The sequence below is a fragment of the Salvia splendens genome, chromosome 2 (genome assembly GCF_004379255.2).
Source record: "Salvia splendens isolate huo1 chromosome 2, SspV2, whole genome shotgun sequence".
NCBI lineage: Eukaryota > Viridiplantae > Streptophyta > Magnoliopsida > Lamiales > Lamiaceae > Salvia > Salvia splendens.
In genome coordinates, this window is record NC_056033.1 from 16,003,537 (window position 1) to 16,024,966 (window position 21,430).

The 21,430-nt window shown below is 38.9% G+C and overlaps 1 protein-coding gene and 1 pseudogene across 1 annotated transcript; one reads left to right on the forward strand and one right to left on the reverse strand.

Annotated features, from left to right (window-relative positions):
- Positions 1–55: 55 nt before the first annotated feature.
- On the reverse strand, positions 56–2,681 carry LOC121768588 (annotated as a pseudogene).
- A 7,520-nt stretch (positions 2,682–10,201) lies between these two features.
- On the forward strand, positions 10,202–14,206 carry LOC121774676. The gene is made up of 4 exons (XM_042171533.1): positions 10,202–10,871; positions 10,992–11,446; positions 11,772–12,009; positions 14,073–14,206. The coding sequence occupies exons 1-4, from the start codon at positions 10,202–10,204 to the stop codon at positions 14,204–14,206; spliced, it is 1,497 nt and encodes a 498-aa protein (XP_042027467.1).
- Positions 14,207–21,430: the final 7,224 nt, after the last annotated feature.

The window sequence follows — 21,430 nt, forward strand, 5'->3', positions numbered from 1 at the left end:
GTGATTAAACCCGTAATAGTTTTATTATAAATGTATATTCGAGAGGAGTAGGGTGTGACAGACAAGATGCACTCCATAAGTTCATTTATTTTCATGCATATTGATATTGATCTATTTCAGTCTTATCAACGGCGTATCTACATGTAATCAAAGAGGGGCAATGATACTTATTGTGCAGGATTTAGTGCATAACAAATTCTTGAAAACAAATTCTTATAGAAAACTATAAACACTAGCAAACTTAGCACATAAACACAATGGGCACCCCCAGGCTCAGCACCTCGGTCGTGGAATTCCACCCACCGTGTGGGAAGAAGCACCCCACCGCCTCACTCGACAGCACTTCAAGCTGAGGGCTCCAGTGCACAAACAAGGCCTTGTCAACAAGCGATGCACGTACGAAATCAGCTGGGATCTTCTCCTGCCGGTCTTGAGCCCTCACCACCCATATGAAGTTGAAATTCGAACTTCGCAAACCCCATGCGATCTCTTCCATTTGTGGCTTAGGGAGATTGTCCATGCTGCCGAAGGCTATGTACACAACTGACCTTGCTGGCTTCTTTTCTAACCAATGCATTATTCTTGTACAATCTTCGGGTTGAAAGAGGTTTATGTCATATTTGTTATCGTTTTCAATCCTACCATCCAAATGGGATGATGGCAGTGTCGGCCATATTGTAAGAAGTGGGCACACTTTTGCCATTGAATCTACAATCTGTTAAATTGATGATCAAATAAACCAAATTATTCGAATTATTATTGCCATTTTTGCATTCCAATTTTTATAACTATTCCACAACTACTTATATTATTAATATAAAAGTAAATAAAGATCACCTTTTCCACTCATAGAAACTAAGCTTGACATTTATTATACTCCCTCCGTCCATATACAACAAAGACATTTCTTTTCGGCACATGATTTTAAAAATTGTGTTAAAAGTGAGTTAAGTGAATGAAAAATAAACTATGAAAAGGAAAAAGGTAGAGAGTTGAATAGAGAATAAAACAAGAGAGAGTAAAAATGATGCTTTTTGCCAAAAAAAGGTACTTCATCCGTCCGCCATTAAATGTCTCATTTTTCCTTTTTCGTATGTCCGCCAATAAATATCTCATTTCACTTTTACTATATTTGATAAATGGACACTATATTCCACTCACATTTTATTATAAAACCAATATATAAAAGTAGCTTCACATTTCACAAACTTTTCTACCCACTTTACTACATAAAGTCAAACAATTTTTTAAAACCTGTGCCACTCAAATATACAATATTTAATCATGGATGGAGGGAGTACTCAACTACAATGAAACAATCTAAAAAGAAAATGACTCAGCTACATAGGAGTATATAATAATAATTCGCGAAAAGGGCATAGGTAGTGATTTACTTTAAGGTATGCAAATACTCCCTCCATTTTAAAAAAATATAGATAAACTTGTACATGACCCAAGTTTTAACGTGCAATTGGTAAAAAGAAAGATAAAAAAATAGTAGAAATTGTGGGGTCCACATTATTAGTGGTGTATAATTGGTTGAAAACTTTTCAAATTTAGATTTAGTCTAAATTTGAGATAAAAAAATGATAAAAATTAGTCTATTTTTTTAAATGAAAAGAGTATTATCTTGTGAACGAGAATTTAAAAACAAGGAAAAGATTAACACGTCCACCGAGTATTTCCAAAATAATTGATACTGTACTATTTTATAGTAACATTTTTTCTTGGCTGTCGACTTTTATGATTTATCAATGCCGATGAAAAGATATGGTTTTTGAATATCTGTCAACAATTCAACATATATTAAGATAATATAAAATAATCAGTATTGAAAATGTACGCAATACCAATCGATTTTGGTGGACTTAATTGATTAACCCAAATCGAAATAGTATCATTGTACGACATGTATTCATCCAATTAAATACTATTCAATAAAACTAAAACAATCAAAACTCACCTTCTCTTCCAGCTTGCAAAGCGTATTGACCACCACAAAATCAGCCTTCTCCAAATTCGAAAATTGACTCAACACCATCTCAAAGTAAGCCGGATAACTCCCATGCTTGTATATGAACGAAGGGAGGTCCGGCAGCTCGAGCGGCGGCAGCCCCGGAAGCTCCACCGGTGTCGAGGCGGCCGTCACCGGAAGCTCCAGCAGCCCATGGTGGGCATAATAGTACACATAATTCACCACACAAGCTTGAGTGAAAAAAACAGCTCCCTTGATTCCATATTTTTGGGCCACTTCTATGGCCAATGGCAAAAAGGCATCATAAAGACAAACTATGCAATCAATGGGGCTATTAGATCTTTGATATGATTGGATGAAAGCCTCTAGGGTTTCCGAGCCGGCTTTTTCCATACGCGTCAGATAGTCTGACACGTCGGCTGTTTGTCCGAATCCGCCTTCATCGAAGCCATCTGAGATGTGGCTTCGATGGCGACGGAGTTGGTCTTTGGATTGAAGCATTTGATGATGAATTTGGTGAGAGCATAAGTTGTTTTAGCACCTTTGAAGACTAGGCGCTTGCAAAATTGGTGCATAGGGTTAACATGGCCTTGGCTTCGGTAAGGAATAGCTAAGATGTGTGGTTTTTGTGTATTTCTATCTCTCTCCATTTTTTTGCTAGAAGCTCCTTTGATGATGCTATACAATTATATAGTACTATGAGAGAGAGATAGGATGATATGATATACTACCAATTTTGATCCAATAAGATATATAATGATCCTAATTGGAAATTTATTTGCAAGTATTGGTCCTAATTGGAAATTTATTTGCAAGGGTCCAATATGTAATTTTTTTAGTATTTTTAGCTCAACTTCCTAAGAGGTGTTGGTATTCTATAGGTGTAATTATATATTGGTCGACCATGTTGATTTTTGTTATTGACTATTATGTCGGTTGATAAAAGTAGTGTGTCAATTTGTGATAAAGTTGGATATTAATGAATTATGTATGTCCGAAGTGGCCACGATAGAAAAATAGATATGTTATTTAGTTTGGGTTTCGATTCTATCTTGTACATGCAATCGTGTGTTGGCTTTTGTATCTTGGTCAGTTATTTTAAAAGATTGACTATTTTTCAACTCAAATATAAAAGAGATATCAGTAATTAATGAATTTAAATTAATTATTTTTCACCTTAAATATAAAAGAGGTCTAAATAATTAATGAATTTGAATTCATAATGATGTGAATCTACCATTTTGAATATGCATATGTCTAACCTTCACTCCATCATAATACTTTTTTCCTTGTCATGTTTATCAAGATCATTCTCTTCATTTGCTCCTAGTATCTTTCATCCACCTTTTGAATCTGCATAACTTTTTTGGTTCAAGTTAAATTATCATTTTTATCTCTTGTAAACACTTTTTATTGAATGCATGCAGATTTCTAACTTCACTATGTCATTAATTCCTTCTTTCTATCAAGTTTGTTAAGATCAGTCTTTGCTTCCTTTGCTTCCCATCTTAACTCAAAACAAATTTGTTTGGTTACAATTTTTTATTGCAATATTCAAGTCAGATTAATGAGATCAGTGTTTACCTCAGGAATATCATGAATATTTGGATGCATTCTTTATTCCTTTCCTGTCACCTCCATTTTTTATTTGTAGAAATTAGTTCCTTTATGTACTTATACAGTGTGTTAAAGCAAATCATAAATTAGCCACCTTACATTTAGAGATTATGTACGTATTCATTGTGTTAAAAGCATATCATAAATTAGCCACCTTACATTTAGAGACTATGCACTGATACTTTGTACTCCCTCTGTCCCAAGTTTCTTGAGTCATATTACATTTTGGATTGTCCCAAGTTACTTGAGTCATTTCTCTTTTTAACTAAAAAAACATCTAATCTTACCTAGTTGTTCTTTCTTTTACTTACTCTCTCTTACTTTATTATATTCTCTACTTTATTTTATCTTTATTTAACTTACCAAACACCACTTTCTTAAATCCATTGTAAAAAAGAAATGACTCAAGTAACATGGTATAGATGAAGTATTAAAGCAAATCATAAATTAGCCACCTTACATTTATTGTGTTGGAGTTACTAGAACACATTTATAGTTGAAACCAATGTGTCCTTATACATTGTGTTAAAGCAAGTAAGAAATTAGCCACCTTACATGTATTGTGTTGGAGTTCCTAGAACACATTTATAGTTGTAGAGTTTCTGTGGTAGTGTAGAGTTTGAATTCTCATTTACTCCCTCCGTCCTATAAGAATATGCACTATTTTTTTTAGTTTGTCCCACAAGAACATGTATTTTTTAATTTTAGAAACATTTTTTTCTCTAATGATTCTCTCTAATGAGGTGGGACCCATTCTCCACTAACAATACTTTTCTTCTTTACTTTTTCTCTCTACCTCTCACTTACCTTAATTTTGCATTAAAACTCGTGCCAAAACCAAAATGCATATTCTTTAAGAACGGAGGGAGTATTATTGTACTTGAAGAGTTCCTATAAATACTAGGGATATAAGCACCAGAAACATACAAGAAATATATTGTATCTCTCTGCACTTTACATCCAAATGCCTAATCAATCTCTCTCTACCTCTCTCAATTACCATTTAAAGATGGTATCAGAGCAGGATATACTCCCTCCGTCCCCAAAGAATATGAACTTTGGGTTCGGCACGGGTTTTAATAAATAAGGGAAAAAGTAAGAGAGAGAGAGAGAGATGGTAGTGGAAATAATGTTAGTGGAGAGTGGGGTCCACATTATTATAATGGTATAAGTGTTAATGGTATTGATATAAGTTGTAAATAAAATGTGTAGGGATAGTATGTTGTTTGAATTTTTTAAAATTAGAAAGTTCATACCTTTTAGGGACGGACGAAAAAGGAAATAGTTCATACTCTTTGGGGACGGAGGGAGTATCAGTTTAGTACTTAGAACAATATCATCATAGTCCCGAGCATACCCTTCCCGACCTTTTTAACTTGCAAAACCAACACAAAACCAAAACCAAACTACAATGCCTAGTTTGATCTGTCATTGATTTCAAAAAATATAGTGAAAAGTAAGTGGAAATGTTAGTGGGAGGTGGATCCTACTTTTATATACTCCATCTGTCCCAATAAATATGTAAGTTGTAACATTTGAGAATCAACACGAGTTTTTATGTAGTGTTGTTTTGTAAGTTAATGCGAGGATGTAAAAGTAGAGATAGAGATGTTTCTATTTTACGAAACGTTTCATTTTTAATGGGACAATCCAACAAGGAAAACGTTTCGTTTTTAATGGGACAGGGGAGTATTAATTTTATAATGAGATGTCAGTGAATAAAATTAATGGAATATGAGGTTCATTACCAAAAAAAATAAATGAGACATTTATTGGTGGGTGGACGAAATAGAAAAATGGGACGACCATTGGTTGACGGAGGGAGTGGATAAATAAATTTTCTATTCGATAGATATGAATGTAAAGGGTCAAATATGTGAGAATGACGGTTTTGTCCCTTTAAATTGTTTTATTTACAAATCTCCGATTTACCCCAACTTACTCTCCCTATCTCGTGCCACCTGCATATTTCATTTTCGGATTATCCCAAACAATTTGCACTATTTATTTTTTAAGTAAAAATTATGGTATTTAATCAAGATATAAGAGTTAATTAAGGATTTACTTATTAAGTGTTAGTCTTATTTCACTTCAAATTCTAATTATTCATTTTTAAAATTACGCTGTCAAAATGAAAAGTGCGAGTAGTATGAGACGGAGGGAGTATGATTTTCACGTAACAATTCTTCATTCAAATCAAATTAGGGTTGCCAAAGCTCTTCCACCGTATTCAATCGCAGAAATTTGTCACATTCTTCTTGGTCCTCTCCTTTAGTGATCGGATTCAGCTTATCTCGTCCGTTCATCAACGAAATCACCTGCACATTTCTACTACAGTTGTGAATTTGATGATATTAGGAGAATATAAAAAATATATGTACACATTTCTCATTTTGCTATGTCTATCATTTGTTTGTTGTTTCTGTCATGGATGTTTGTTACTTGGAGAGAGATTTTGGTGGGGAAATTCTTTCTCGTTCATCATTTTTGTAAATCTGCACACACCCAAACACTAAACATGACATCTTTGTAAACATCGGATTACAGGGGAAAAGGTTGCTAGAAAACACCACCAACAACGTAACTTTGGCTGCAGTTTTCTCTTACCCTTGTTATAAAAGAATGTATTGTCACCATTTATGGATTGAAATGAGCTCAGGATCATTCTCTATCAATGTAACCGTGCAATCCGTATTCTTTTAAGACAAAACGACGATTACTCAATGGAGAGAAAACCATATTCCAAGAAAACTATATTATCATTTTTTCATCAACATATTTTTAACTTAGCAAACATGTGCTTGAAGATCTGGTGATTTTAGCCTATTATTAACCTCAGCAAAGCATGTTCTATCTTTTTTGACACAATCCTCACACCTAACCAATGATCAAGAAAATATTTGTGGGATTTAATGGACCATATCAAATTAATTGTGGATTGGGCCGTTCCTTTATTTGTAGCCCAATAGCTTATTTAATCTGAGCCCAAGGCTCTGGCCCGTTAAGCTGATGATCCTTGGATTAACCCGCTGGATAGCTGCCACGTTGCTACTCCACACGGATCATGGCGCTACACCGTTGGATGAAAATTGTGTTTATTGACTAAGTTGGACCTTTCATTCTCTGACTCTCATTCTAGATCTTTTTCTCTCTCACTACCGACTCTCTCTCCCTCTCTCGAGATTCTAGGGTTTTCTTCTTCTTCGCCGTTGATCTTCTCTTCCGTTCACTTCTCTAGTATTCTGAGAGTGTTTTTTGATCGGTGAAATCACTAGCAGAGGTAACCATTTGGTTTCCTTGCAAAGTCCAGTGCTAGGTCTAACGATTCAGTTGGATCTGCTAAGCTGGAGGCGATTTCATCGGGTTCTTGTGAGCAGTGGCGGACGCAGGATTTTGATGTTGGGAGGTCCAATTGACTATAATCGAAAATAATTGTGACATTAGAAAATGCTATTATATAATATGTACACATCAAATATAGATAAATTCTGAAATAAAGTAATTAATGGACTATAAAAATCAGGGAAGTTAGTAGTTGTGACATTAGAAAAATGCTATATAAATATGTACACATTTAATAATATAAAAAATGTACGCATTGTATTTTTTGTGATAGCTGTAGAAAAATACATTGAAATAATAAAATCGGGACTGAGATTAAAGGGAATCGGACTCGGCTCCGGAGGTTCCAATACCAAGTTAATTGCCACTTCCGCTGCTGACTTAATGTTTCAAGGGTACAAATATATAGTATTAATACTAAAATAAATGGGGTTCCATGGGACCCCAAATCCCTACGTAGGTCCGCCTTTGCTTGTGAGGATCTGTGAGTTCTGGTGTTCTTCAGAGGTTTCTACGGTGTAAAAGTGGTGGCGCGTGTTGAGACGGCAACGTTGGTAGCAATCGGTGAGATCTTGTGAGATCTCTGATTCAGACGGTCTCACGGTGCTCCTTTGGACAAATCGTGGTGATAGAGGATGTCCTTGGCCCTGAGCGCAGTCACATTGTGAGCTCAGCCAATTCCTCTATTCTCTGACCTTATACCGTGTTTGTTCTTGCATTCCAGATCCACTAGGATCTGTTCTTAGTGTTCTGATTTGTTTGCTAAGTGTGCAGGGTGTCCAATCGGCGTGAGCTTGGAGTCCAGATCTGGTACAGGAACTGATTAGCTAGTCTGATTGTAACTTGTACTTAGCTAGTTAAATTGTAATTAAGGTTCTTCCTATTGTAACAATCTTTTATATTTCGGCTTGTAAACTCTGAGATTAGCCATCTCAGTAGCGGTTTAACCGAAAAAAGGTTTCGGTAATTAGTGAACCCCGAATGATCTGATCCCTACAATATTGAATTCCAATAATAACACAATTTGATACGATCATGGGAGCCGTGCATCAAACATTTAAGCCGCAGTGGGATTCCAAGGGTACTCGACCTATTGAAATGACATCTAAACAATCTTCAAAGGCCACCAATGTGTTCATCTTCGAAAGAGGGTCGCGCGAGTATATTGCACGCCTCGATCGGAGTTCGGTGGAGAGAGTTATGGCCGATTTACAAAAGCCGCGCAGAAGAGATAGCGAGTCCAGAGAAAACACCTGACCGGGTGATGTTGAGGTGCAAAACACCCGACCGGGTGTTTTCAGTCCAGGAGGTTCACCCGGCCGGGTGAATTAACTTCGCGAAAACACCCGACCGGGTGATTTGACTGTTTTAGACGATTTTCACTTATTTTGGGCCCTTTTCTTGGGTTTCCAACCCTAGCTATAAATACCATTTGTGAGACATTTATTTGCGGACTTTGATGAATGATATTTTGAAGACTCCTTTGAGAGCATCTCCCTTGTGAGAATTTTATCCAAACATGTAGGTTGCTTGGTTTATGTTCATTAGACTAGATCAAGTATAGGCATGCATTTTTGGTGGTGTAGTCATGAATGTGGAGCCAATGGAGTATTTGCTTTGGGTGAAAGTAGCCTAGGGTTGCCCACATCTTCTTGTGGGTGGTCATAGGTCCCCAAAGAGGATTCCTCCTTCATTACACTTTCTTCTCATCCTTTTTCTCTCCATCCAAATCCATTTTTAGTCTAGTTTTTTAGGCTAGGCTCTTTATCTTTATCTTTAAAAAACTAAAAATTGAAATCAAACACTATTTTAGGTATTTCTTGGGCACATGGAAGGAATCCCTCACAAGAAACCTTATCATTTGGTATTTAGAGCCTAGGTGCCTACCAAGTGTTTGATTTTAAACCTCTATGAAATTTCCTTTTCCTTGTTTTTCCTTATTTCTTTTGTTTTAGCCTTTGCTTGTTTATTGGTCAATTGTTGTAGGTTTGAGCTGATTTTTGGTGTGCATGAACCTTGATATATGAACTATTTTCCTGAAAAATCTCAGCCAAAAATTCCATCATTTGATAGGTCAAATTAATGTGTGAAGTTGCTGCCCTGTTTTGTGCCATAGTTTGATAGATTTGGGGAAAATGTAAAATCGAGGGTATTCTCGAAAACCTGCTATATTGGGGATATTTTTCCCTCATTCTAAACCCTTTAATCTTGTTATCTACCAAGTTTCATCAATTTTGGGGTTGGGTAGCCATATCAAAAAAAAATCCTAAAGATCAGCCAAGAGTTATATAAATTTTCAGCTCAACTAAGTTTGTTTGTTAGCTTCCTTAGGCATTGAACCTTACTTTCACATGCTTGATTGGCTTTACTTACTTGGTTGTATTGCCTATGTATATACCTTGATTGATTTGTCTTAGCACTTGCATTTAGGAAGTTGGATATTGAGAGTGAGTGAACCTAGCCCTCACTGTATTCTAAGCCTTATTCCGAGTGACATTGGTGAGTGAATTGGGGGTGAGATTACCAATTGGGAAGTGAGTTCTTACTAAAATCTCCCTTTCTTGTGTGTGTGAGTGTGGATTTTACTAATCCCTAGGACTAGATCCTAGTTTATTTTTATTTCTTATTGTAGGTACCATTTTGAATGCCACCTCGTACTAGATCCACCACGATGGGGGATTCGCAACCTGAGAGAGTTGAACCGGGTGCGAGCACGAGTCATAATTTGGCGGGGGATGAATTGAAAAGCTTGATGACAAAAATTATGACGGATTTGAGGGATCTAAAAGAAGGCCAAACAACAATGCATGTCACTCAAGATGCTATGTTCGGGGATTTGAAGGAACTCAAGGAGAACCAAGTATCCATCCATGAAAACCAAGCTTTTATCCACGACGAACTCAACGCTTTGAAGGTCTTGCGACTATCAAGGTCAAACACCCCTAGAAGCAATCCCACACATCACGATGCCTCTGAGGGGAGTAATGGAGAGGAAGAGCCCTATGGTTGGTACGATCATGGGGGGCGTGGAGGACATGGAGGAGGACGGATTGGGAATATGAATGGTAGGTTTGGGAACATGATGGGCGGAAGCGGGAATGGAAACATGGGGCACCATGGGTGGGATGGTAGGCATAGAAGAAATAGAAACTATGAGGAGGAGGAGATGGAGCCGAGGTATGATGATCCCATCAAATCTATCAAGCACACATTTCCCGAGTTCCACGGCAAGTTTGATCCCGAAGCCTACTTGGAATGGAGTCCCAAATGAGAAAAATTTTCTCACTCCATAACTTTTCGGAAGGTGATAAGGTGAAGGTGACAATAGCCGAGTTTCGTGGCAATGCAGATACATGGTGGAATGATACGATGAGGAGGAGAAGGATGGTTAGGGGAGGAGAAGTGGGTTCGTGGGCGGAGTTGTATGAGCTCATGAGGACTACCTTTTTACCAAAGTCCTATTTCCTCCAACTTCGAGGGGAGCTTCAAGATTTGAAGCAAGGGACGAAGAGCGTAATGGAGTACTACTATGAACTCCTATCATTGATGAGCAAGGTAGGAGTGGAGGAGCGAGAAGAGGCGACACAAGATCGATTTATCCATGGCATTAACATCAACTTGAAGCACAAGGTGCAAGTGGAAGCATTGGGGGGAATTTCTTTGGATGAGGTGATTGGGTTTGCCGACACTTTTGAGAGGCAAAGTAAGGAGTTGGTTTCTAGCCGGATTAAATGGGCGTCTAGCCAAACCGGGGGAGGGACGGGGCCTAGCAAGTGGAGCGCTCCCGGCAAGAAGGTGGAAAACACGGCTAATCCAAATACCCAAGGGAGACCGACCGTGAAGGCTTTACCGGGTACTCAACCTATTAAAGCTATAGCCCCTATGGAAGACAAGAAGGTTCAATGTTTCAAGTGCAAGGGGTATGGCCATTATGAATGTGAGTGCCCAAACCAACGGGTAATGGTTATCGGGCAAGATGGTAGCGTGTATAGTGAGGAAGATGAAGAAGAAGGAGAAGATGTGGGCACTTAAGAAGTGAGCCCGGACACCGACATAGCTTTCTCTAGTGGCGAGGATGAAGATACACCCTTAAGGGCTATGGTTGTACTCCGAATGCTCAATGTACAACCCAACCTTGAGGAGCATAAGGAGCAAAGGTGCAACATCTTTCATATGAAGTGTAAGGTGAAATCCAAGACGTGCTTGGTCATCATAGATGGAGGGAGTTGTACAAATGTGGTGTGTGACCGGTTGGTGGCCAAATTGGGATTGAAGGTCCTTAAACACCCAAACCCCTACAAATTGCAATGGTTAGGGGATTCCGGGGAGTTGAAGGTGAAGGCTCAATGCAAAGTTCCATTGAAGATTGGGGAAGTTGAAGAAGAAATCATATGTGATATCATTCCTATGACGACATGTCATGTTTTGCTAGGGAGGCCATGGGAGTTTGATAGAAGGGCATACAAAAATGGCTTCACAAATGAGTATTTCTACATGCTCAACGGGGTGAAGGTTCGTTTGAAGCCATTGCTACCTAGTGCCGTGTTTGAGGCTAGCCAACATCTACAAAAGGAAAGAGAGAGATAGGGAAAAAAGTCTAGTAAAAGAATGTGAGCTAAAAAAGCCAAGTGAGAGTGGAGGTGGTGAGAGAAAAATAAAAGCGTCCAAAGGAGAGCAACCACAAACAAGAGAGGGAAATGAATGTTTGATAGCTAGTAAAACCGACCTTGGGTGGGCACTAAACAATCACCTCTCCGTTCTCCTCATGGTCCGTAAGGATTTGTGCTTAGCTACTAACCTTGACCCGTGTCCTTTGATTGTCCAAAGTGTGTTGCAGGAATTTGAAGATGTATTCCCGGAGGAACTCCCGAGTGAACTTCCTCCCATGAGGGGGATCGAGCATCAAATTGATTTTTTGCCGGGATCGTCACTCCCAAACCAGGCCGCATACAAGGCGAATCCCAAGGAGACACGAGAGCTACAAAGACAAGTCGAGGAACTCCTTGCCAAAGGTCTAATTCGTGAATCTCTATCTCCTTGTGTCGTACCCGTCATTCTTGTACCTAAGAAAGACGGTAGTTGGAGGATGTGTGTAGATTGTAGGGCAATTAACAAAATCACCATCAAATATAGACACCCTATACCTAGGTTAGACGACATGTTAGAGGATCTTTGTGGCTCTATATGTTTCTCTAAATTGATTTGGCTAGTGGATACCACCAAATTCGCATGAAAGAATGAGATGAATGGAAAACCGCTTTTAAAACCAAATTTGGCTTGTATGAATGGCTTGTGATGCCTTTTGGTTTAACTAATGCCCCTTCTACATTCATGCGTTTGATGAATCATGTGCTTCGTTCTTTTATTGGGAAATTTGTGGTGGTATATTTTGATGATATCTTTATTTATAGTCGTAGTATTGAAGAGCATGCTAGTCATCTTAGGAATGTACTTGAAGTGTTGAGAATGCATGCTTTATATGCCAAGTTGCCTAAATGCACTTTTTGTGTTGAGGAAGTTGTGTTTCTTGGTTTTGTTGTGGGAAAGGAAGGAGTGCGGGTAGATGAAGAAAAGGTGAAAGCCATTAGGGAATGGCCAACACCAAGGAATGTGAGTGAGGTTAGGTCTTTTTATGGCCTTGCTAGCTTCTATAGGAGGTTTGTTAGGGATTTTTCCACAAAAGCTTCACCCTTGAATCTTCTTGTCAAAAAAATGTTGAGTTTAAGTGGGGGGAGGAGCAAGAGAGAGCGTTTAGTACTTTGAAAAATGACCTCACACATGCTCCCTTACTAGCACTCCCTAATTTTTATAAAACTTTTGAACTTGAATGTGATGCAAGTGGTGCGGAGATTGGGGGAGTTCTCATGCAAGAGGGTAATCCCATAGCTTACTTCTCGGAAAAGCTAAATCAAGCCCAATTGAACTACCCCACGTACGACAAGGAGTTGTATGCTATACTCCGTTGCCTTGAGAATTGACAACACTACTTGATGCACAAGGAGTTTGTGATACACACATATCATGAGTCTATTAAGTTCTTAGGAGGGCAACATGAGGGCAACATAAACTTGATAAAAGACATGCTAAATGGAGTGTTTTCCTAGAGACTTTTCCCTATGTCATTAGGAATAAGAAGGGAAATGACAATGTGGTTGCCGATGCTCTTTCTAGGAAACCTTTTGAGACCTTGCATGATGGTGCTTTACTTGTGAGTGATACCGTGTGTTTGAGAAAGCATGTGCTTGCTATGTGTGCCTCCAATTATGTTGGATTTGAGTTTATTAAAGACCTTTATGAGCATGATCATGACTTTTCTTCTATTTACGGAGCTTGTAAAAAAGGTGTTTTTGATAAATACTATAGGTTGGATGGCTATCTTTTTAGAGAGAATAGGGTGTGCATACCTTCATGCTCATTGAGAAATTTGTTGATTAAGGAGGCTCACCTAGGGCGCCTAATGGGTCATTTTGGGTTGCTTAAAACTTTTGACATACTAAGTGAGCATTTCTTTTGGCCTTGCATGAAGAAGCATGTTGAAAAGTTTTGTAGTAGTTGCTTAGAGTGTAGGCAAGCCATGTCTAAATCTAACAATTATGGTCTTTACACCCCTTTGCCTACTCCTACACATCATTGGGTAGACTTATCCATGGACTTTGTTCTAGGTCTCCCAATGTCTCTTCGAAAAAATGATAGCATTTTTGTAATGGTGGATAGGTTTTCCAAAATGGCTCACTTCATTCCATGTCGGAAGACAAGTGATGCCAAATTCGTTGCTAGTTTATTTTTCAAGGAGGTTGTAAGAATCCATGGGGTCCCAAGAACTATTGTAAGTGATAGACTCGTCAAATTTTTTAATTTCTTTTGGAAAACACTTTGGGGTAGGATGGGTACCAAACTTCTTTTCTCTACCACCGCACATCCCCAAACGGATGGTCAAACGGAAGCTGTAAACCGTTCATTGGGTGCTCTTCTCCGTGCCTTGGTTTTTGAAAATAAAACTTCTTGGGAAGAATGTTTGCCTATAGCCAAGTTTGCTTATAATAGGACCATACATTCCACCATGTCTATGGTTTCAATCCACTCACCTCGTTGGACTTGTCCACGACCGATTTGCCTTTTTCTTATATGGTTGATGTAGGTGGGATGGAGAAGGCCAAGTTTGTGCAAGACTTGCACACTCGAGTGCAAGAACGAATCCGCAAGATGGGAGAACAAGTAGCTCAAAGGGTGAACAAAGGGCGAAAGAAAATGTTGTTCAACCCCGGAGATTAGGTGTGGGTACACTTTCAGAAAATAAGTTGTCCCGACAAAGCAAGATCCAAGCTTGCCCCGCGAGGGGATGGCCCATTTATGGTCCTAGAGCGTGTGAACGACAATGCCTACATCATTGATCTTCCCGGTGAGTATAACGTGAGTTGTACCTTTAATGTGGCTGACTTGAGCCCGTTTGATTTTGTAGGGGACGGCCCGGATTTGAGGACAAATCCTTCACAAGAGGGAAAGGATGATACGATCATGGGAGCCGTGCATCAAACATTTCAGCCGCAGTGGGATTCCAAGGGTACTCGACCTATTGAAATGATGTCTAAACGATCTTCAAATGCCACCAATGTGTTCATCTTCGAAAGAGGGTCGCGTGAGTATATTGCACGCCTCGATCGGAGTCCGGTGGAGAGAGTTATGGCCGATTTACAAAAGCCGCGCAGAAGAGATAGCGAGTCCAAAGAAAACACCCGACCGGGTGATGTTGAGGTGCAAAACACCCGACCGGGTGTTTTCATGCTGAGCACAATTGGAGTCCAGGAGGTTCACCCGGCCGGGTGAATTAATTTCGCGAAAACACCCGACCGGGTGATTTTACTGTTTTAGATGATTTTAACTTATTTTGGGCCCTTTTCTTGGGTTTCCAACCCTAACTATAAATACCATTTGTGAGACAATTATTTGCGGACTTTGATGAATGATATTTTGAAGACTCCTTTTAGAGCATCTCCCTTGTGAGATTTTTATCCAAATTCCTACATGTAGGTTGCTTGGTTTATGTTCATTAGACTAGATCAAGTATAGGTATGCATTTATGGTGGTGTAGTCATGAATGTGGAGCCAATGGAGTATTTGCTTTAGGTGAAAGTAGCCTAGGGTTTCCCACATCTTCTTGTGGGAGGTCATTGGTCCCCAAAGAGGATTCCTCCTTCATTACACTTTCTTCTCATCCATTTTCTCTCCATCCAAATCCATTTTGAGTCTAGTTTTTGAGGCTAGGCTCTTTATCTTTATCTTTAAAAAACTAAAAATTGAAATCAAACACTATTTTAGGTATTTCTTGGGCACATGGAAGGATTCCCTCACAAGAAACCTTATCACGATTCTTCTCATATAACATCTTCAATTATTAAGCCAAGAAACCGGGCAGAAGAACAAAAAAACTATGAAAATATCATGCATGTATCAAATGTTGAAAAGTAAAATGATGAAAATAAAAGACATTAAAAGCTTTACCGACTGCATTGTATTAGACTTAAATTGTTATTTGTGATACATTGTTATCCTTATTTATAGGACTAGATAAATAAATGCACCTAGAAACTGTATAATTGGAACTATATAACACTATTAATGTTATATCCTTAGAAACTAAGTGATTCTTTCCAATATTCTTGAAACTCTAATATTTTATTTCTAACACTCCCTCTCAAGTTGAGTATTGAGTTTTTCGACACTTAACTTGCACGGTCTTCACTGTGAAAAATAGTTTATACTCGTATTCAAGAGTCCTTCATTTTTCATGACAGTTTATACTCATATCATAGAGCTTCTTCAATTCATCATTGATAGTTTATACTCGTATCAAGGAGTTACTCCATCCGTCCACGAAAAATAGAGCACATTTGCCGTTTTTGGTTGTCCATAAAAAATAGAGCACATTTAAAAATGGAAAGTTTTCAACAACCGCTCTCTTACTTTTTTCCCTTATCTCTTAGTAATAATATGGACCTCACATTCCACTAACACTACTTCTCTCTTACTTTTTTCCTTTCTCTCTTACTTTTTTTCCTCATCTCTTACTAAAAATATGGACCCCACATTCCACTAGCACTACTTCTCTCTTATTTTTTTCACTTCTCTCTTACTTTACCAATTCCATGTTAAAACCCGTGTCATTCACAATGTGTCCTATTTTTCATGGGCGGAGGGAGTATTTTTTTTCAGTGAAAGTTTAGGTTATTTTCAAGGGGGTTCATATTTATTTATTGAAAGTTTATGCTCTTATCAAAGAGATCTTCATTCATCATAGAAAGTTTACGATTTATGATTTGGGCGATTAACCATGAGACCGTAACCGGCGGTTACGGTTCCAAACCAGAATCATGAGATTTAAGTGGAACCAAAACTGCCACTTTTGGAACTGTGGGTCAGTTCAAGTTTTAAAATTTCGGAATCGAAACCGTGTCGGAACCGCGAAAACCGTTGGCTTGAAACCGAAATTGGAACCGCGAAAACCGTCGGCTTGAAACCGAAATCAGAACCGTCGGTTCTTGAGCCAGACCCGTAACCGCGAAATATGCTTAAGGTTTGGTTTTGGTTCAAGATTTTATGGAATCGGCTGTTCCTGAACCTTAGGCATGTCTACTTCCGTTCTTTAAAAATAGAAACTATTTCATTTTAATCCATTCATTAAAAATAAGAAACTTTCTAAATATTTTATTTTGATCCTATAATTTATTAGTGTTATTTTCATTATTTTTTCACTTTTCTCTTTAATACTTTATTTATTTATTTCTGTATTTCTTTTACTTATCAATTTTCTCTCATTAAAATTTGTATTTTTTCAAAAGTTTTTCTTTTTCAAAGAGAGATAGTATATGTTTATTTAAAATAAAAATTGAACTTTAAATATTTTTGAATCTCTAGAATGAGGTAAAAGATGATGTGATGCTGTGAAGTTAAAGATGATTTTTAAGGAATAAATGACTTAAAAGATTTCAGATAATAATATTAAATCAGCCCCCAAATTCCAACCCTTCTACCTAGACATGCCCACCGGTTCCGGTTCCGGCGGTTAACCGCCTAACCGGAACCGGCGGTTCCGGTTCCGGAACCGGAACCGGCGCAATATTCCCGAACCGGAACCGTCGCAATTCGGTTCGCGGTCCGGTTCAGGTTCAAGATATTTCGAACCGGAACCGTCACCGAACCGGCGGTTCGGGACGGTTCGGAACCGGCGGTTAACAGTGGAACCGCCGGTTCCGGCGCTTAAATCGAGGCAGAGGGATGGGGGCCGGTGCTGATCTTCCAAACCGGGCGGAACCGCCGGTTTTTCGGCGGTTAACCGGCGGTTAACCGGAAAAACCGGCGGTTAACCGCCGGTTTAGTGGCTTTCGAGGCGGCGCGGAGCACGAGGCGACAATGGAGCAGCTTTTGCAGACGGTTCGTTGACCGAACCGGCGGTTTTATTTCGGAAATCGGCGGTTTTGGCCCGGAAACCGGCGGTTCCGGCGGTTTTCCGCCAAAACCGCCGGTTTTGTGAAATTTCAAATTTTTTTTTTTTTTTTTAATTTCAAATTCGAATTCTTCCATTTTCCGCCTCATTTTTTTCTATAAATACCCCCCTCTATCCTCATTTACATTCACCCCACTCTTGTGTTAATAAGAGTTTCTCTCTTCAATCTCCCAATTCTCTCTCTTTGTCTCCAATTTCTCATTTGTGCTATTGTGCTTCCATTTAATTACGCAAGTGCTACTCTTATTACGCATTGTTATACACTTATACAGTTATACTTGTTCCCGTAGTTCTATAAGTTGTCTTTCTTTCTTAATTACTAAAACAAAAAAAAATACTCCCTCCGTCCCCGAATAAGAGTCGCTAATTTCCATTTTGGGCCGTCCCCCATTAAGAGTCACTCTTCATTTTTACCATAAATGGTAGTAGGCCCCACATTCCACTAACCCACTCCACTCACATTTTATTATAAAACCCATATAAAAATGTGGGTCCCACATTCCACTAACTTTTTCAACCAACTTTTCTCTACATTTCTTAAAACTCGTGTCCGGTCAAAGGGCGACTCCTATTAGGGGACGGAGGGAGTATATTATTCCATATTTCTACATTTCTACATACCATTCCAATATGTCTTCATCCCGAGAAGGTCGTGTTGATAAGGGAAAGGGAAAGGCCAAGAGGCCATCTCGGAGATCCGTTATTGATGAAATTTCTCAAATGAACATGGATGAGTGGCAGGTTAATATTTATTATCTACTAATTTCATTAATTTTGAATTACATTTCATTATTGTTCATAATTTTATTTTGTATTTACAATACAAATATTATTTTGTAGGCTCGAGAAGAGCAAGATGTGGCACATGCTATTGCTCTCTCTCGCTCTCAATACCAAGGCGATGCTTATGTTGGTACCGGTAGTGGTGCTCCCGGTCGCGGTGCCTATTCCCAACAAAGTCCAACCCCTGTGAATGTTGATGAAGACGATGATGATGATGACGACGAGGAGGAGGGGGAGGAGGTAGAAGAGGTTCAAGAAATGCCACCCCCACCACCACCAAGGAGTCGGCGTGGTCGTGATCGTGGACGTGGACAACCTCCTTAACCTCCTAGACCAGCTGAAAGGTCTTTAACCTCAAACATCTTCGTGAAACATTTCAAGAGGGTACAAGATAGTAACGATCCAAACACTTATAATGTGTATTGCAACTATTGCGAAAACGTATACACATTCCGAAAGGGTGGAGGGTACGGTACATTTACCCGTCACCTGGAGAAAGCGCATCCGGTCGAGTTTGGTATCGCTCCAACCCAAACTCAACTCAACTCAACTTTCAACATGGAGTCGGAAGTGGGACGACGGGTTCATCCCAAACATCAGGTATGTGTAGCAATACTCTTTTGAAATATGATCACAAAAATGCTCTTAATGTGATGTCTAGATTTGCCGTTATGAAACATTTTCCATTCAATGCTTTTGATAACGATGCTTTTGAGTCGAGTATGCGGCAAGTATATAATGCCGCTGCAAGAAAATTGAGTCGAACTTCAATGACGCGAGCCGTTGTTCGACAATGCATGGAAAAGAAGGCGCAATTAGGTACGTTTATTATTAACTTAGGGCATAAAGTTTCTATTTGTTCTGATGTGTGGACTGATTGTTTTTGTAAAAATTCGTATATGGGCATCACGGTGCATTTCGTTGATCACAGTTGGACTTTAAACAAACGTTTGATTGCATTTCGGGAATTTCCCGCACCACACACTGCACAAGCAATTGCTCAATTGATCATTCAAGTTTTGAATGAATTTCAATTGATCAATAAAATTTTTTCTATTGGTTTTGACAATGCTAGCGCTAACACTGCTAGCATAGATGATTTAATCAGTGCATGTTCTCCTGTTATTGATGGTAAATATTTCCATGTGCGATGTATTGCCCATATTTTGAATTTGTGTGTTCAAGATGCCATCGATTTGTGGCAAAAGTATGTTGATCCTATTAGAACTGCTGTGAAGTTGATTCATAACAAAGCTCCTATTGGTAGAGCTTGGAAGAGATATTGTCATGGTAAGCAATGCAGGTACACCAACTTTCGTTTGGATGTTTCAACTCGGTGGAACTCGACATATGATATGTTGGAGTCGACTTTGAACCACATTGAGTATTTATGTGATTTTTTTAGAAGTTGTCCTCATGTTCCTTCTGATTTGATTTTGATACCCGCTTGTTGGGACCACAGCATGGATTTATTTCGATTATTCCGCGCTTTCAAAAATGCCACTGTTGAGTTATCCGGTGTTTATTATCCTACTTCTGTGCGCGTTTTGGAGCATTGCATGTATGTGGCAATTGGTTTTAAAACTTGTGTGAAAAATACTCAATTCGTTGAGTTGAAGGCTATTTTGTTTTACATGGTTGAAAAATGGTTGAAAAATGGTTAAAATATTTTTCACGTATTCCAAATGTGTTTTTGATTGCAAAATGCTTGGATCCAAAGTGGAAGTTGCATGGTGTTTATAAAATTTTAGACATGTACTATGGTTGTTTGCACGCTTTGGATTTTTCTCAACTCCGCGAAATGGGCTTGACAAGAGGAGAATGCTTCGAACTAAGTATTCCGGATGTTGATGAAATCAAACATAGGTTAGATAGTGCACTTCGTTCTCTCTACGCGGAATATGAAATGCGGTATAACACCGCTCACCAGGTACGTGCTCCTCCTAGTCCTTCTACATTTGATTTTGGTGGAGGGGATTTTTCCAATGTCATGATCGATCCCGACGTAGTATCACAATTGCAAGATCTATACGGTACTACAACCAATAGGACTAGAGCGACTAGTGAATTAGATATATATTTGGAATCGCGCTCTATTTTTCAAGATGCAGGTCCTCCTACTCAACAAATTGACGTCCTTAATTGGTGGGGAACACATGACAAAGAGTTTCCGATACTCTCCATCATGGCTAAGGAGATATTCGCCGTTCCCGCTTCCACCGTCGCCGTTGAACAAGCTTTTAGTGTCGGCGGTTGTGTCCTAGACGACAAAAGGAGCAATCTCTCCGCCAAGAACATGGAAGCCACTATGTTACTTGACGATTGGGCAAAGGCGGACATGAGAGCACAAGAGCCGGATTTCGACTTCCGTGTAGAGAGTGATGGTGAAGAATTTTCTTCCGATGGCGATGACGAGGTCAGAAGCGATAGCACTCAACATTAGCAATGAGTCGACGGGGGCGGTGAACGGCGAGCACTGCCGACCAAAAAGGTAAGCAAGGTAAGAGAACTACGTGGGCTTTGATTCCTCAATAAAATTGTGGATACGTAGGCACCTCAACTTAAATTTGAAAAGTTTAACTTCGAAAGTTTAAGTTGAGCTCAAGCCCTTTTCAAATTTTTTTTCCCCCCTATTTCATAGATCATTCAGGATGCGGCTAAGTTGTACTTGAAGATCATTAAAATATATTCCGCATTTGAGATCATTCAGGATGCGGCTAAGTTGTACTTGAAGATCATTAAAATATATTCCCCATTTGATAAATATCAAATGCGGAATATATTTTAATGATCTTCAAGTACAACTTAGCCGCATCCTGAATGATCTATGAAATTTTTTCTCGGAATCAACCTTTTTTTCTTGCAAAATGTTGCCCATTTTCTAAGCAAACACATATCAGCACGCTATATACACTGATACACATTGCTGCATTTCTAATAGGGGCAATTTGATCTTCCAAAGCAATCAATGCATCTCGAACACACATAGTCAGAACATTATTCAAGCATCTAGCATGGAAAAAATCAGAACAAACTATCTATTAGTACTAATTTTTTCCATGCTAGATGCTTGAATAATATTCTGACTATGTGTGTTCGAGATGCATTGATTGCTTTGGAAGATCAAATTGCCCCTATTAGAAATGCAGCAATGTGTATATAGCGTGCTGATATGTGTTTGCTTAGAAAATGGGCAACATTTTGCAAGAAAA

Bases quoted from the DNA above. Each gene is read 5' to 3' on its own strand.
- LOC121774676 (XM_042171533.1), top strand. From the start codon at position 10,202: ATGAGAAAAATTTTCTCACTCCATAACTTTTCGGAAGGTGATAAGGTG. The intron at 11,447-11,771 runs GTTCGTTTGAAG...AGTGTGTTGCAG, and splicing joins ACATGCTCAACGGGGTGAAG to GAATTTGAAGATGTATTCCC. The intron at 12,010-14,072 runs GTAGTTGGAGGA...TGGTTGATGTAG, and splicing joins TCTTGTACCTAAGAAAGACG to GTGGGATGGAGAAGGCCAAG.